The sequence below is a fragment of the Theropithecus gelada genome, chromosome 1 (assembly GCF_003255815.1).
Source record: "Theropithecus gelada isolate Dixy chromosome 1, Tgel_1.0, whole genome shotgun sequence".
Lineage (NCBI taxonomy): Eukaryota > Metazoa > Chordata > Mammalia > Primates > Cercopithecidae > Theropithecus > Theropithecus gelada.
The window spans coordinates 213,880,714-213,899,223 of record NC_037668.1 but is presented as its reverse complement, the minus strand read 5'-3'; the positions used below and the strand labels follow the sequence as shown (position 1 = coordinate 213,899,223).

General features: G+C 42.9%; 1 protein-coding gene across 2 annotated transcripts in view; it reads right to left on the bottom strand.

Moving 5' to 3' along the window:
* Positions 1 to 18,510, bottom strand: part of FMN2 (formin 2) — a 399,343-nt gene that overhangs the window by 361,584 nt on the left and 19,249 nt on the right. For both annotated transcript variants that reach the window (XM_025363337.1, XM_025363416.1), the window contains exon 2: positions 4,220 to 4,386. In XM_025363337.1, coding sequence (XP_025219122.1) covers positions 4,220 to 4,386 — 167 coding nt within the window. The remainder of the gene's footprint in view (positions 1 to 4,219; positions 4,387 to 18,510) is intronic.

Here is an 18,510-nt window from a genome sequence, read left to right as displayed (position 1 = left end):
TGTGATTGCACTACTGCTCTCCAACCTGGGCAACAGAGTGAGACCCTGTCTCAAAAACAACCACCACCACAACAAACAAACCAAGACCAGCCCAAGTGATCCACAAAATAATATTATAAGACAAATACGTTCTTCCCCTGCATAAAGCCTCCCAAAACCTCCCATTAAAAAAAAAAAAAGGCCAAGTGTGGTGGCTCGCGCCTGTAATTCTAGCACTTTGGGAGGCCGAGGTGGCAGATCACTTGAGGTCAGGAGTTCAAAACCAGCCTGGCCAACATGGCGAAACCCTGTCTCTACTAAAAATACTAAAATTAGCCAGAAATTGCTTGAACCCAGGAGGCAGAGGATGCAGTGAGCCAAGGTCATGCCTCTGATCGTGCATGGGCAATACAGCAAGACTCCGCCTCAAAAAAAAAAAAGCCATATTCCTTCCATGGCTTTTCAGACCCTACCTATGCTATGGCCTGAGCCCTTGCTGCCCTCATCTCTTGAAGCTCCAGCTTTCTCTGAGTCATGCTTGTGCTCTTCCAATGATGCCCTTTGGACTTGCCCTGGGAGCTGCCTGGAATGGCCTTCCCACAGACCTCATCTCACAGGGCTCCCCTCTGCGCTCATCCTACCCCATGCCTTTCACTCCATCCTGTTAGTCCTGTTTTCCTTCATATCACTTATTAGAATCTAAGAGCAATTCATTAGCCTGTGCATTTTTACAAAATCTGTCTCCCTCCCTTTTGAATAGGTCACACATTTCAACAGAACACATTCTCCTGCTCACTAACACATCCCCAGAGACTACAACACTACCCGTCTTCTAGAACGAATATATTTGGTAAAAATCTGTGAATGAATTAACAGGATCACTCAAAGCCATCTTTGTCTTTTAAAGTTCTTGACATCTTAGTCATGTTAAAAGGTAAGACAAAATGTGCAATTGTTTTTCATACTTTCTACAGCACTCGATAAAGCAAAATGTTAGGCCCTAAAACTGTATAAAATAACATAAAACAAAATCAGAAGGGTTGAGTCAAGTAGGCTAATACATAAACTACATCAGTGAAGAGCCTCAAACTGAAGATATTTATTGCTGTAATTGCAGAGGTAAGTGCAGAGATGAGAAGGGAGAGGAGTGGGAGGTGGGAGAGAGGATCCCATTAGGGAAGGGAACAAAGTTGGGGGGGTGGGGAGGTAGGAAGGGTGCCAGTTATGACCTTATTCCCACAGCATGTTCTGTCTCGAAGGGCAACTGATCTCAAGAGGATTGTTAGTTAGAAATGTTCCCAACAGCTATTTTCTGGAAATCAGCAGAGAGACTAATTATCGGAAATTTCTCTCCCCATAGATAAGCACATTTTTCCCCATCCCTCATTGACACCCCAGTCCTCAGAACCCCCTGTATCATTATATCGTCACCCTCTCCGGGTTTTCAAGAAACTCCTTGACTACACATCCAATAAACGCATAGTTCTGTTGCTGAGCTGCTATTTAAGTATAGGGCATAACATTTCACACAAGAGTATCTTCAGTTTTTTTCTTTGTTTTGTGTTCATTTTGAAGGGGGAGTAGAGAGGTCGTACAGAGCCAGTGAATAAAGGAAGACAAAATGCAATCCCATCAAGTTGAAGGAAAGAAATTCCCGATTCTGAGGAAAGCCTTCACACAACACCAAGGCATTGTATTCCTTTGTTGTTTGTTTTTCACACTCGATGCCACACCCAGCTGCCCTCCAAAATAAGATGACGGGGAAGAGTTACTAGTCTCTAACACAAGGATAGAGTGAGGTGAGTATAAGAAACAACCAGGTTAGTCGATTAAAAAAAAATAGAGAGAGAGAGAAAGAAACAGGATTACCCTTTCTTTTCTGTTTATCCAATTCTACATTCATTGACTGGCAAGACTGTTCACTTCTGGGATTTAAGGGAGGAAAATGTCGTTAACTTGGGAACAGTTTGAATCAAAAAGCAAGTGCTAGACATGGCTAGTGTTTGCCTTTGCCTGCACTATACTAATTATAGTTCCAACTTGCCAAATCAATATATCTTCTAGAACTGAGTTCTATAGTATTTAACACACCATCATTCTAGCATTCTGCCTCTACAATAACACAGACCTCTCATAGAAGAGAAGGGAGGAAAACATTTAAATTACACAATTTTTCCCATAAGAGAAAAAGATCTACCCAGTAGTGATTAGCTGCAATGTCATTTTAAAAAATTGCAGCAGGAAAAATGTAAACAAATCTCAGGAAGGAAACTTGCCAAGTCACACACAGCACAACATGGGGAATTTTCTTTCGAACGGGAAGCATCAAGAATCAAGAAGATCTCCAAATATTTTGCGTGATTTATTTCCCTAATGCTAAAGGAAGATTGAGGAAGACTGCAGGCTGTAATGGGTAAAGAAGAGGAAACAAAGTGAACAGATACAGACACTTCATTATTTATTATCGTATCTTGACCTTAGCCAGGGCTCATTTTCATTGTCTTTAAAACTCATCATTATTTCATTCCTATATATTGAAGAAGGCTAAGAGAGCACAGTTGGCAGTAACAAAACAAAGTAAATAACCCATATGATGAAAAACCACAGCCGGGCGCAGTGGCTCATGCCTGTAATCCCAGCAGTTTGGGAGGCTGAGGAGGGTGGATCACGAGGTCAGGAGTTCGAGAACAGCCTGACCAACATAGTGAAACCTCATCTCTACTAAAAATACAAAAATTAGCCGGGCATGGTGGTGCGCATCTGTAATCCCAGCTACTCGGGAGGCTAAGGCAGGAGAATTGCTTGAACTTGGGAGGCAGAGGTTGCAGTGAGCCAAGATAGCGCCACTGCATTCCAGCTTGGGCAACAAAGTGAGACTCCATCTCAAAAAAAAAAAAAAAAAAAAAAAAAAAAGAGTAAAAGAAAAAGAAAAACCATTATCCTCAAATAAAAATCCTGGGCTCTGCACAAGTGGACCAATCTTCAATTTCGTTATGAGAATTTCACACATGAGAATTCTTACACATCTGGGTTTTAGAGGTACTCATCCCAACCAATGCCACACATATACCACATACCTGAGAATGACTGGCAATACTCTGTCTCGACAATGAGAATCCAGCTGTGCTCATATTCGTTATGAACTGTGAATATGCCTGGTGAATTACTGTTCTACAGTATTAACTCTCTCGGTGAATGGGAGCTGGGGATGAAGCAGACGATGCTGCTTCACGTCCGTACTTCACACATACATGAGTTAGGAACGCACCAAAATAGCATTGTAGGACCCATGGAAACCTCCGGCCCACTGGGAGGAATAACTGTGCCCGGTGGAGCTGCTTCTGAAGGAATGCCTACGACCAGCAAAGTCATAAATACTGACTTACAGCCACTTTAGAATCATCGCTGATTCCAGAGTCTTGAAGCGTTTTTGTACCTCATGTTCACAGCGGCATTATTCACTCATTATGAGCCCATATTCATAGCAGCATTATAGCAAAAGGTGGAAACAAGTCAAGTGTCCATTGATGGATGAATGGATAAACAAAATGTGACATATACCTACAATGAAATATTATTCAGCCTTAAAAAGGAAGGGAATTCTGACACATGCTCCAACACGGATGAATCTCAAAGACATTAGGCTAAGTGAAATAAGCCAGCCACAAAAAAGGACAAATACTGCATGATTCCACTTATATGAGCTACCTAGCGTAGTCAGATTCACAGAGACAGAGAATGGTGGTCGCTAGGGGCTTGGGGAAAGAGGAGAATGGGGAGTGATTGTTTAATGGGTACAGGGTTTATTTTGGATGATAAAAAAGAGTTCTAAAGATGGATGGTGGTGGTAGATGCACAACCACATCAATGTATTTGATGCCACTAAACGGTACATTTAAAAATGGTTACAATGGTAAATTTTACGTTATCTGTATTTTACTGCAATTAAAAATAATTCAGAAATCAATTTTTAAAATCATCGCTGATTAAAGCAGGCTAGAGAACTCCTGAGTGACCATCTGTTAAGAAAAGGAGGTTTGGCAAATGTACTTAATACTCTAGTTTTTTTTTTTTTTTTAGTGTACAAACAGACATACTGAGCTGTTGAGCAGCTAAGGAAAAAAAAATGCTTGCATCACATGTTGTTTTTAAATTATAGGGTGACTGGGCAGACACACATCATAGTTGCTATTTCAACAGCGAATCTGCCTCACAGACAGAAGTGATTTCTCCTACTTACATCAAACGAAGCTGCATTGGTCTGGGCATTCTGATCACACGGTTCCCTGAAGCAATCACTAAAAGGAAGGAGAAGACCCATGGCAATGATCCGTGAGCAAAACTTCTCGGCTTCTTCTGGAGGCCCGTTCTCCTGCTGGCTGAACAGCTTCTCCAACAGTGTTCGCCCTGCAGATGAAACACAGTCATTAAGAGGGAGCACTGCCGATCACCTGGCTCTGAACTCACCAGGGGACAGCGGCTGGGTGAACACTGCCAGGGAGCAACACCGTTTCCAAGGCTACTGACAGAAAGGAGCGTCTCAGGCTAGGAGAAAGCTCTGTAGTCTGAGGCCAGAGTTGCCACATAAAAAACTGCAGAACTGGTTTGCTCTCTCATCCCCCTAAATACCTCCTGCCTCAAAAGAGAACAGGCCAAGTTATGGGCTACACAGCTTCCATCTAAGATTCTTTTTTTTTTTTTTTTTTTTTTTTTGAGACGGAGTCTCGCTCTGTCGCCCAGGCTGGAGTGCAGTGGCCGGATCTCAGCTCACTGCAAGCTCCGCCTCCCGGGTTCACGCCCATCTAAGATTCTTAATTCAGACAGGGTCTTGCTATGTTGCCCGGGCTGGCCTTGAACTCTTGGGCTCAAGCAATTCTCCCACCTAAGCCTCCTGAGTGGCTAGATTTATAGGTGTGAGCCACTACAATCAGCTGGGTTTTTTTTTCTTTAATAGAGATGAGGTCTCACTATGTTGCCGAAGCTTACCTCAAACTCCTGGGCTCAAGCCATCCTCCTGCCTCAGCCTCCCAAGTAGCTAGAGCTACTGGCACACACCACCTCACTCAGCTCCCTTTTGGATTTAATTGGTAAATCCAATTTTGGATTTAAATTTGGATCCAAGGCCAGACCTAGCAGCTCATGCCTGTAATCCCAGCACTTAGGGAGGCCGAGGAGGGTGGATCATCTGAGGTTAGGAGTTCAAGACCAGCCTGGCCAACATGGCAAAACCCCATCTCTACTAAAAATACAAAAAAATAGCCAGGTATGGTGGCAGGCGCCTGTAATCCCAGCTACTCGGGAGGCTGAGGCAGGAGAATCGCTTGAACCTGGGTGGCGGAGGTTACAGTGAGCTGAGGTCGCACTATTGCACTCTAGCCTGGGAAACAAGAGCGAAACTCCATCTCAAATAAATAAATAAATAAATAACCAGGTATGGTGGCGGGTGTCTATAATCCCAGCTACTCAGGAGGCTGAGACAGGAGAATCGCTTGAAACCAGGAGGTAGAGGTTGCAGTGAGCCGAGATCATGCCATTGCACTCCAGCCTGGGCAACAAGAGTGAACCTCTGTCTCAAAAAATAATAAATAAATTAATAAATTAATTAAATATTGGATATAAAGGCTAAACCCCTTGAATTTAATTGCAGATGGCTCTCAAAGGAAGCAGTTCGTAACCCAACATGCCACCATTTAGACTCAGAAATATCAGTGACTGACATTCACAGTGTCCATCATGACGGGGACAGAGAATGAAGAGACAAAGAAGCAGGAGGCAAAGGCACCAACCCACAAGAAGTGAAGAGAGCTGGCCAACAAAATAAAAATAAGTCACCCAGAAAAGGGATAAAAATTCACATTTCTCTCAGATGCTCCTCAGAAATATAACTCTAGCATAGGTCTGAACTTAAGGACTTTTTTTTTTTTTTTCCTACTTCCCTAAAAAAAAGCAAGAGAGGCATAATAAGAAGACGCTGGGCCGGGTGCAGTGGCTCACGCCTGTAATCCCAGCACTTTGGGAGGCCGAGGCAGGCAGATCACGAGGTCAGGAGATTGAGACCATCCTGGCTAACATAGTGAAACCCCGTCTCTACTAAAAATTAAAAAAAAAAAAAAATTAGCCGGGCGTGGTGGCTGGCGCCTGTAGTCCCAGCTACTCGGGAGGCTGAGGCAGGAGAATCACTTGAACCCGGGAGGCGGAGCTTGCAGTGAGCCGAGATGGTGCCACTGCACTCCAGACTGCTGACAGAGCGAGACTCTGTCTCAAAAATAAATAAATAAATAAATAAATAAATAAATAAATAAATAAATAAATAAGACACTGGCTGAGGATCCTAGAGGGCCTAGGTCCACCTAGCCCACAGGTTCTCAATCTTGGCTGAAACTGAGGATCACCTGGGAGAACAGAATTGCTGGAAGCAGCGCTCAGGCATCAGTTTTCTACGGGTTGTCAGTTGGTTCTAATGTTAGTGAGAGTGCAGAGTCATAGCTATAGGCCTTAATTTATTTCTGACACTTTTTTTTTTAGATAGACTCTCGCTCTGTCACTCGTGCAGTGATGTGGTCTGGCTCACTGCAACCTCCGCCTCTCCGGTTCAAGCGATTCTCCTGCCTCAGCCTCCCAAGTAGCTGGGACTACAGGTATGCACCACCTACGCCCATCTAATTTTTTTGTATTTTTAGTAGAGATGAGGTTTCACCATGTTGGTCAGGCTGGTCTTGAACTCCTGACCTCAAATGATCCACCTACCTCACCTCCCAAATTGCTGGGATTACAGGCGTGAAATACCATGCCTGGCCTAGCTCTTTAATTTCAAACATTTCTGTAGCTTGTTTTGCGTTCATAAACTTTCATCAGAGGAAATGGAAAATCTCTAGGGTCCCTTCTGGGGTCACAATTGCTCCTCCTTCTAATCAGCAGATTCTTTCTTCAAATTTAGATCAACTGTTATCCAGAAAAGTCTTCAGTAATCCCCTTCCATGCTCTTTTGGAACCCTTCATAATTTCTTTGTGTAATTAATTATTTTATCTAATTGGTTATGCAATCATTTGCTTAAAGCTGACCTTCCTCACTGAAATGCAAACTTGCTGATGACCAGCATCTATCTTGCAAACTTGGCCACTTGCACATAAAAAGCATCAATAAATATTTTCAGGATTTCTGAATAAACACAATGCTATGACAGATTCATTCATATAGCCAGAATTGGAAATGATTTATCAGTCTAGACCATCAAACTTTTTACGTAAAGGGCCACATAGTAAGTATTTTAGGCTTTATGAGCCACGTAAGGTCTCTGTCGCATATTTTTCACTGGTTTAATTTTGTTTTGAGCAACTTTGAACATGTAAAAACCATTCTTAGCTCCGGGCTTTGCAAAACCAGGCCAAGTCTATACTTCAGTTACAATAACTACATTTCAAATGCATAAATGTTCAATTCTATCAGGATACTAGTCATGCAATTGTTATGCCTCTTCCTATTTCTGTCTATAAAACAAATCTCAAAAGCTGCCTTTGATATTTCGAGTGACAAAGCAGGACACAAGAGGTCTCTCTATTTTCTCCATTTCTTCCGGTCATTAGAGAACATTCTTTGGTCTCCCAGGATTTTTTTGAGGGGAAATAAAAAAGTTTTCCCCTACAGAACTTCAGTTTGCCTGCATCTAACTAGAACTAAATATCTAGGAAACAGCATCCCTCAATTCTCAGGTGATTAATTATTAGAACAGTATATTGTTGTATTCATCTTACCGAATTACTGGAAATAGCCCTAAAACTAATTCTTTCCTACCACTCAGATAATGTATATGACTAAAAATAAGGGCATCAGGATCTTGCATGTGTGTGACTGAGGGTAAATGTGTACGTGTATATCAAGCCAAAAATGATCAAGAGTTCCAGAACAGTGTGGAAGAGAGAGAATGATGACCTGTTGGAACTCCACTTCCAAGAAAGCATATACCCCGAAATCCTTAATGAAGGGTTTCTCTACCACAACCCTGTCGAAATCCTGGGCCTGGTATTTCCGTGTTTAGGGGTAGTGGGGAAAATTATCCCGTGCTTTTAGCAGCATCCCTGGCCATTACTACTGGATGGCAGTAGCACAGCCACTTGCCCCCAGCTGTAACAGCCAAAAATGTCTCCAGACATTGCCAAATGTCTCCTGGGGCAGCGGCAAAAATAACCCCAGGCTGAGAACCCCACGCCTAACCTCTCTCTAAAGAAACTTCACCTCCTTCCTTAATGATAACTTGGCTTCTGCTTGAGGATCTCCTCGCCTTGCAATCGTCTCAGGTGGAGGCAATCGTCTCAGGTGGAGGCTTTTTTTTTTTTTTTTTTTTTTTTTGAGATGGAGTCTCGCCCTGTCGCCCAGGCTGGAGTACAATGGAGAGATCTCGGCTCACTGCAACCTCCGTCTCCTGGGTTCAAGCGATTCTCCTGCCTCAGCCTCCTGAGTAGCTGAAATTACAGGCACGTGCCACCACACCTGGCTAATTTTTTGTATCTTTAGTAGAGACGAGGTTTCCCCATGTTGGCCAGGCTGGTCTCAAACTCCTGACCTCGTGATCCACCCACCTCAGCCTCCCAAAGTGCTGGGACTATAGGTGTGAGCCACCATGCCTGGCCAGGTGGAGGCATTTTAAGTCAAATCCCTCACATTTGAGGGACAAAATGTGGAAAACCTCCTTGTTCCCCATGAACACTTCCAGATGATTTATTCTCCTCCAAAACCATGAGCTTTTTTGAAAATTCCTGCCACTGGCTAGACTCTACTATCCCTCCTCCTTTCTGCCATCCACTAACCTCTAGTTATTCCCTCCCCTCGTCATTCACTAAATAACTCACCTCCTTGCCCCCGTTCCACCTCTGCTCCTACCATTCTTAGTGATTTGGACATCCACCTGGAGAGCAAACCTGTGCTCAGGAAGATACCTCGCCCGAGACCTTGAGCCCCTTGCCTCCAGCTAACATTTTCTCCACCACAAAATAGCCACCCATTCCCATCTCACAGCCTCAAAGCGGTCACTATCAGGAACTGTACCACCTCCAGAAGATCAATTCCAAAGTTTACTCCAAACTCTCCAGTGGCTTCCCACCACCCTCAGAGTAAAATCAAATCCCTCACTGTGGAGTCCTGATAGGTAAGTTAGCAACGACAAGGAAGGGGGGTCCCAGGTGGGGGAGAACCATTGTTCTGAGAGACGGTTAACCACAAACGACCCACTTGTACACTATCCTGTTCCCAAATACCTCACTCTGCATGCAGCCCCAGCAGCATCACTTTATTTGCACGTAGCCCCACAAGCAGGACCCTATCAAACTTTACCCCAGCCCCTGTCCCTTGGCAGACAGCCCCTTCTCTGCTGTGCTACCCGTTGCTCCTTTGCAACGTACTTACTCTCTAATAAACTTGCGTTCTTCACCTCACTACTGTTGCAGTAAATTATTTTATAACCCAAGGCAACAGCCCCAGTCAGTCACAACCCCGCAACACTCATCAGATGCAAGAGCCACCTCCCTACCTCCCACCTCTCACCACTCTTGCCTACCGGCCTTCTCCTCCTGGAACACACTGAGCTCACTCTCACCATGAAGCCTTTTGCACCAGAACACTCTTCCCCCAGATACATCAATGACTCCCTCACTCCTTCATCTCATTCAGGTCTCCGGTCAGTGGTCACTTTCACCAAGAGAACTTCCTAAAACCCTTTCTGAAGGAGCACGCCCCATTACTCTTGTTCCCATTATCCACTTGATTCTTCAGAGAGCTTAGTCCTTGAATTTATGTAAGTCTGTGATCTGTCTCCTACTCCTGGAGTGTAAACTCCATTTCAGCAATCCCTGCTGTGTGTTTACCACCTTTTACTCAGGACCTCAAGGAGTGGCTGGCAAAGAGGGGATAATCAATTAATTTTTTGATCATCAATGAATCTATGTACAAATGCCTGAAAGGAACATCTAACTCCTGAGAACTACCTTCTACCTTTAGACTATTACTCTAGAACCCCTTCTAAAGCTCCATCCACCATGCTGACCTTGAATACCAGTTATCCCTACTACTGTTGCACAATCTGTCACCCGTGCTGTGTCACTTCCTTCCTCAGCAGCTTAAATTCTATGTTCTATCACTATAATTAAATACTTCAAACACTTCAGCTCTCTTATCCCTCTTTCCCTCCACCACGCTTGTCAGGTGAAACCACAACCTGTTTCGGCGCAGCCATCCACTTTCTCTTTGCCTGCACCTGAACAACTGAACATTGTAAAAGAAAGTCACATGGGTAGCCTGGGCGCGGTGGCTCATGCCTGTAATCCCAGCACTTTGGGAGGCCAAGGCAGGTGGATCATGAGGTCAGGAGATCAAGACCATACTGGCTAACACGGTGAAACCCTATCTGTACTGAAAATACAAAAAAATTAGCCGGGTGTGGTGGCACGCGCCTGTAGTCCCAGCTACTCAGGAGGCTGAGGCAGGAGAATTGCTTGAACCTGGGAGGTGGAGGTTGCAGTGAGCCGAGATTGTGCTGCACTCCAGTCTGGGCAACAGAGCAAGACTCCATCTCAAAAAAAAAAAAAAAAAGAAAGAAAAAAAAAGAAAGCCACGCAGGTGTTGTCTGTCTTCACTTTCAGTGCACAGCTATATACCTCAGTGAGGTCAACACTGCTGTGCGTTCTCATGTAAGCTTCCACTCCAATACAATGCTTAAATAATCTTCTCCCCACCTGACCCATTCTTTCCAATGATGAGATGATATTGTCAAATGATTTACTGAGACAAATTCCAAATATGCAAAAATGCTCACACTTGTCTTCCTCACAATGGAAAGAGGTCCTGTTACAAACAACAGCCAGTTCTTTCCCTTGTGTTGTGAGCTGAATTCCTTATTGCTTGCCAAGATATCACTTCTTTGGCTATCCCTTCTCTCCTGAAATACAAACACCTCCCTCTTTGCTGGACATTCCCAGTATCACACAAACATGCTTAAAAAAAAAAAAAAATCCGAAAGAACAAATCCTCCCTTGAGCCAAATCACTCTCGGCTCCCAGCTACTATTCCACTGCTTGGCTTCCCTTCACATCAAAACACTAACTGGAATTAACGACGTTTGCTACCTCTCCCTCCTTGCTCAGTCTGCTCTAATTTGTTTTCCATCCCCATGATGTGCCAGAAATTGCTGGCCAGCATGGGATCAGTAACTTTTTTTTTTCCATTTTTTTTTAAAAAAAGATAAAGTCTCCCTCTGTCACCCAGGCCAGAACGCAATGGTCCTACCATACCTCACTGCAGCCTCAAACTTCTGGGCTCGAGCAATCCTCCTGCTTCGACCTCCCAAAGTGCTGGGACCACATGGGTGAGCTGCCACACCCAGCCAACATTTCTGTCTTCATCCTACTTAGTTTATCTTTCAGAAAAATTTCACTGCTGATTTACTCCTACTCCTTAAAGCATTTTATTCTCATCTCATGATATTCCCCTCCCCTGTTTTCTCTAACTCACTAGACATTTTCTCCCAAGTCCCTTTTAATGGCTTCTCTCCCCAACATGGCAATGTAGGAGTGCTTTCAGGCTCACCCCACGGCTTATTCTCTCAACTCTTTCCATATTCTCTCCCATAATCTCACCCAGTCTCTAAATACCCCATTCTTTGAAACTGGGCAGACCTTTGTGAATGCACTGACTAGTCAGGAAGTTGCCCTGTATGGTCTTTAAGGGGGAGAAGCCCTCAATTCTGGGAATTCCCTGTCATTTTCCAAAAAACTCATGAATAATCCACCCCTTGTTTAGCATATGATCAAGAAATAGCCATAAAAATAGCCAGCCAGAAGCCCGCGGGGCTGCTCTGCCTACGGGGTAGCCACCCTTTTATTCTTTTACTTTCTTAATAAACTTGCTTTCCCTTTACTCTATGGTTCCCTCTTGAATTCCTTCCTGAGGGAAGCCAAGAACCCATGTGGTCGCCCGGGCAGAACCCCAGTTTTGGGGTTGGCTCTGTGACAAGACTGTATTGTAATAGCAGGAGGACTGGGGGAAAAGATGAGATTTGAAAGAACCACCAAACCAGCAGGTTTACCAATTTTGCTCCTTCAGTGTCCCTCAAGCTGAACTCAAGGTACCCCAAAACCCAGAAGTGAGCATCAGCACCGACAAGGAAAGCTTCAAGGGGCAATTTGGCCATGTGTGTCAGTGATCTTTAAAAATTCACCCCTTTGACCCAGAAATTCAACTTTATAAAAGCTATTCTAGGTAAATATTCAGAGGTATCCTCAGAGTGATGCATCGTAGGAGTATTACGACGATTAAATGAGATAATGCATGTCAAGTATTTATCACAGTTTCTGGTACTATAACAAATAGATTATTAATAGTAGCAAAATTAAAAGGAACTAAAATGTCCAACAATAAAGACATAAATAAAAAAGAAAATGATAGCTTTATACACATGACTGTTAACTATAGAGCCATTAAAAGCCATGCTATTATAGAAAGAATAATAACTTAATTGATTTAAACATATTGAATATATATAAAGAAACCAGAAAAATAAAACATCAGCTATCACTGGAGAATGCTAGGGCACTGCTAACAGAATAGGAAATAATGAAGCATTTATGCTGCCTTTCTAGAAAGATCTGTATTTCAGAGTAACAACCATACCTTGTGAATAAAGAAAAGTCTTCAATACAGAAAAATTCCAGCCAAAATGTGCAAAAGAAATGATAGAATTAGAAAATCACCATTTTGCAATTCCTAATGAAATAATGGGCTCACTTAATGAACAGCAAGTGGATGGAAAATCCATTAGAGAAAATGTCAATTGAAACGCTTGCAAAGAAAGGATCAAGCTGTCAGCCTCAAACCCAGGGATCATTCACAGCTTCAGGACAATTGAGAAAGCCAGACTTGGTGGGCCCCTGCTGGGGGTGATCATAAAGTACACAGCACCCCCCATCAAGCTCTCCCGCTGTCCCCCAGCCTGTGGAACAAAAGAAGGGAGAACTGAGCATGAACCAAATCAACTGTCAGATTGCACCTAGCATCCATTCTAGAGTATCAGAGAGTTCTGAGGATGGACTAGGGTAATATTGAACAACTCATTCTATTTGCTTTCAATATAAAGAATGGCATTGTAGCATATTTTTAAAGTCCATTTTTGAGACACATATTTGATACTAACATAACATGATGTCTGGAGCTTGTTTTAAATTATTTCACAAAAAAGTAGGTGGCATGGGGTAGAAGGGGAAAAAGGGGGTTGATAAAACTATTATGGCATTGAAAATATTGATGCTTACTGAAGCTGAGTGATAGATTCATGGGAATTCATTTAATTCTCTAAGTGTGTATATTCAACTTTCACAATAAAATATCTTCAATCACACTATTAAAAAGATTTAATTACATAGAAATATGTGACACAAAAATCATATGAAAGTTCAAGACACAAAGCTAAACAAAGCATGTTCCTGATTTTGCAAAAGCAAGAGATATGAACCCAGTTTATTAAAGAGTCAAAATCACTGTGGTGGGATGGTGAACAGTTTTTGTTATTTCCAGGAGACACACTCCAGCTAGACTATATACTGAACTCCTTTTCTATTCAAGGAATGTAATTTGACCGGGTCACCGGGAGTGGACAGAAACATCAACTTTTATTTCTCTTCCTGCATTTGATAATTGAGGATTAATTGAGGATTTAATCGGGAGACACTCACCTACTAAATAGGACGCCTTGAATCTAAACCAGGGAGAATGGGCTGCCCTGAAGCCTTCCAAACACAATCTTACTTTTTTTTTTTTTTTTTTTTTTTTTTTTTGAGACGGAGTCTTGCTCCGTCCCCCAGGCTGGAGTGCAGCGTCACGATCTCGGCTCACCACAACCTCCGCCTCCGGGGTTCAAGCAACTCTCCTGCCTCCCAGGTTCAAGCGACTCTCCTGCCTCCCGAAAAGCTGGGACCACAGGTGTGTGCCACCACACCCAGCCAATTTTGTATTTTTAGTAGAGACAGGGTTTCATCATGTTAGCCAGGCTGGTCTCAAACTCTTGACCTCAGGCAATCCGCCCACTTCAGCCTCCCAAAGTGCTGGGATCACAGGCGTGAGCCCCGGTGCCTGGCCACAACCTTACTTCTTAACTGTGCAAACCAGAGGCTTCCAGGTTCCCTCTGGCACTCGCTTTCACACCCCGTGACTACAATATCCCCCCCCAGTCAAGGTATCCCCCGTCCCCTCACTCTACTCCTCGGTCAAATCACTGTTCCTAGACAGACATGTCAACCACACCAATAAATGAAAATCATTGGCCCTAGAATAATTTTAACTTTTTCAAGTGTCCAGTTTTCAAACCTGCATTTCACTTCATATTTGCATACATTTATTTATTCAACCATATTTCCTGAGCTCTTACTCTTTGCAAAACAGCACTAAGTCAATTTGCCAAAAATCTATCTGCTGAATGAACAGCTCACAAAACACTGCCTGTGGGCAGCAGCCATTTCACAGCAGGGGCTGGTGCCAGCTAGAAGGTCAGTCCCTAGGGCCCGGACCACAGGGTCAGCCAGGGGGGCCTTCAGAAGCACACATTGTCCCAGGGTCACTTATCAGGAAATTTCGAATGGAATCACCAAAAAGGAAGAGTTAGGCTCTACCACTGCCGAGGGAACACACCCTCGGTATTCAGCTGTAGCAACACTGCAACTAGAGAAAATTCTCAAAAGCTGATAAAATCATCTCTACAGCACAGATTGCTATAAACTTTATAAGTACATAAATGCTAATTTCTGAGGAATTTATAACTCTATAAAGATGAAGGCAGGAGAGGGACAAAGTTTCTTGGGCTCTTTCTGTTCCCTTTCCTCCCTCCACCCAAATACAAGACCCCATGGGAGGGGCCATCTTTCTGTCCTTCAAACCCAGCCTCTAATGTCATTTTCTTAACTAGAAAATGCAGGCCTGTCCAGGCACGGTGACTCACGCCTGTAATCCCCGCACTTTGGGAGGCTGAGGCTGGCAGATCATGAGGTCAAGAGATAGAGACCAACCTGGTCAACAGGGTGAAACCCCGTCTCTACTAAAAATACAAAAATTAGCTGGGCGTGGTGGTGCGAGCCTGTAGTCCCAGCTACTCGGGAGGCTGAGGCAGGAGAATCCCTTGAACCCAGGAGGCGGAGATTACAGTGAGCTGAGATCACACCACTGCACTCTAGCCTGGTGACAGAGTGAGACTCCGTCTCAAAAAAAAAATAAAAAAGAAAGAAAATGCAGGCCTAAGGATGTTAGGTGTCTTGTCAAAGGTCACGCTATCTTTATCTAGGAAAGGCCCATGTCACTGATCATACATATTACATATTATATACCTAATTATACAGAAATGAAGAAATCTAGAATAGTATAACCATAAATAATTCTCTCATTCTTTTATAGGATGGAAAGTGTTCCTTATTTTCTGCCCATTCCTTTCCACTGAAAACACATGGACTCTGTACCTTGACTTCATGAAGTACACCCATGTGGGGAGGCATGGGATTGCAGCCACAGCTTAAGCAACAGGAGCTACTTCCTGGATCCCAATCCTGATGTCAGAGATGTTTGAACCAGAGCGACTCCATCTTGAATAGGGGCTGGGTAAAATAAGACTGAGACCTACTGGGATGCAATCCCAGGATGTTAAGAAATTCTTAGTCATAGGATGAGTACGAGGTCAGCACAAGATACAGGTCATAAAGACCTTGCTGATAAGGCTGATAAGACACTGATAAGACAGATTGCAGTAAAGAAGCCCGCTAAAACCCACTAAAACCAAGATGGTGACCAGAGTGACCTCTGATCATCCTCACTGTTACACTCCCACCAGCGCCATGACAGTTTACAAATGCCATGGCAACATCAGGGAGTTACCCTATCTGGTCAAAAAAGGGGAGGCATGAATAATTCACTCCTTGTTTAGCATACCATCAAGAAATAACCATTAAAATGGGCAACCACTTGGGGCTGCTCTGTCTATGGAGTAGCCATTCTTTTATTCCTTTACTTTCTTAATAAACTTGCTTTCACTTTACTCTAAGGACTGCCCTGAATTCTTTCTTGTACGAGATGCAAGAACCCTCTCTTAAGGTCTGGATTGGGATCCCTTTCCGGTAACATCGATGCTTCCATTATGCTAGGTATGGCCTTAGACAGGTTACATAACCCCTGGGAATCCTGTTTCCTCATCTAGAAATTGGAAATAATCATCCTCATTACCTCCAAGGTTTCATGTGAAAATTAAACGAAACAATTTTTGTAACAGGTTTAACACAGTACCCAATAAATGTTACCTGTTATTATTATGATCAAGATGTATTTCAAATACTCTCTACTTGTAAGTGTGATTAAAAATTTTCGTTCAACTTAAAAGAAGGAAATCATAAGTTGGATCTAAAAGCATTTGAAATAGTATGGTAATAGGCAAGGTAACCACAGATTCAAATATCTTCATACACCAAGCTTTGGGGGTTTTTTCTTAAATTTAGTAGATTTTAACAACAAGGTAATATTTAAGACACTGCTTGCTACAATTCCTAACCTCGATTTTTTTTTTAAAAAGGGCTTGTATTATTTGTTTTACTATATTTATTAAATTCACATCAAAAATAATATTCATTAAATGAGTTGGGGACTTACTAATCATTAATGTTCTCCAATCATCGCTGTACTAATCCCCTCACACTCTTCCCACATATTCGTCCACACTGTAGCTAATCAAAAGTGAAGCTTGTAGAATCAGCTTTGCAGTCATACACTAGCTGTAAATACTCCTCTTACCTTGGGAAGCAAAAATCACAAGCCTAGACAAGCATGGACACTGCAGTGGGTGGGAAGTTTTCATTCACCATCACAACAAATGGTGCAATCCTCTTGCACAATGAAGAAGTAAAATCAACTATCCTTGCACTGGGGTTTTATTGGGCCTCTGACTATCGACACTACAAAAAGTAAAAAATACTTTATTTTAACAGGGCTATACAACGTAAAAGGCATTTCTGCATCTACTGTCAGCTCTGTGAAGTAGGCAGAACAGGATTTATCATCACAACTTCAAAGAAACTAACTGAGGAATGAAAAGGTTCTAGAGTCTGCCCCAAGTCATAAGACTGGAAAGTGGCAATGCCAAAACTGGACGCACACTCTGCTTTCCTCATTTTCATTCCAGGGATCTTCTACTTCTCACTCAGCCAGCAACTCTGGGAAAAGCTTCTGACCAACTTTCTGCATTAGGATATAAAAGAAACAGACCAGCGATCGGTGCCCTGCAGGCGCTAACAACCTACTTACAACAACCAAAGTCCAAGAAAGAAGATTTTTAAAGCGGTCTGTTTAGAACACACTGCCTTAATTAAACATCCTTAGTGGAACTGGGAGGTTGGGGAGGAGCAAACATAAGATATAACCAAGCACTTAGGAGTCTGTCATATCCCAAAGAATGTCCTAGGCCTACTAGAGGAAGACAATCTGAAGAAAACATGCTCCCTGCCCTTAACTACTACTACTACTAATAATAATAATAATAACAACCACAATAATACCATAAGACAATGTAGCTGGCATACTCTTGTAGAAGTGATGCAGAGTACGGGCTGGCTCCTAACTGCTGACAACACAGAGCAGGGAGGGTCTGTGTCTCAGTATATGTATTTGCTATAATTGATGTGGAACACATCTTTAATACCCTTCTCAATATTTCTAGTGTCAAGTAATATGAATGCATCAAATGTGGTCTCAGTTCACCACAGAGAACAGCCAACTTCTTCAGAACAATATTGAAGACGCATTGTAGGCACTTTTTCTGGAAGACTGAGAGGATCTTCCTCTAAGAGTGTCTAAATGAAAGGTGTACACAGGTTCAGTGACTTCAACATAGAGCAGGGAGAGTCTCCCATTTTACTGAGACAAGAAACTGTCCAAACAGGAATAGAAGCTTTGACGACAGACAGTAGGAGATGCTTTTCTCCCACTACCCTTGATGGTACATGTAACCTTTCTGGTTTTACTCATCCCAAAGACTAATGATTGTCATGAGGAGGACCAAATGACTCAGTGACAATCCACTACTGTTAATCTTCAGTATGTTGGAGCCAGAAGAAATCTTAGAGATCATTTAGTTCAAACCACTAAAGAAATCAAGGCCCAAATATTTGAGTAATATGTCTAAGGTTATATACACGGGAGGGCTAAATGCAAGTTTTGTACTGCGTTTTATGTCCTATAATAGCATTCAATTTTAATCATCTGTTTGAAACTTATATTTTAATAGCCTACAAATATGTCATTGATATTTTTTCCGTGTGTGTGTGGTTTTTTTTTTTTTTTTTTTTTTGAGGGGGGGAGTCTCGCTCTGTTGCCCAGGCTGGAGTGCAATGGCAGCATCTCAGCTCATTGCAACTCCGCCTCCTGGGTTCAAGTGATTCTCCTGCCTCAGCCTCCTGAGTAGCTGAGATTACAGGCTCTCGCCACCACGCCAGGCTAATTTTTGTATTTTTAGTAGAGACAGG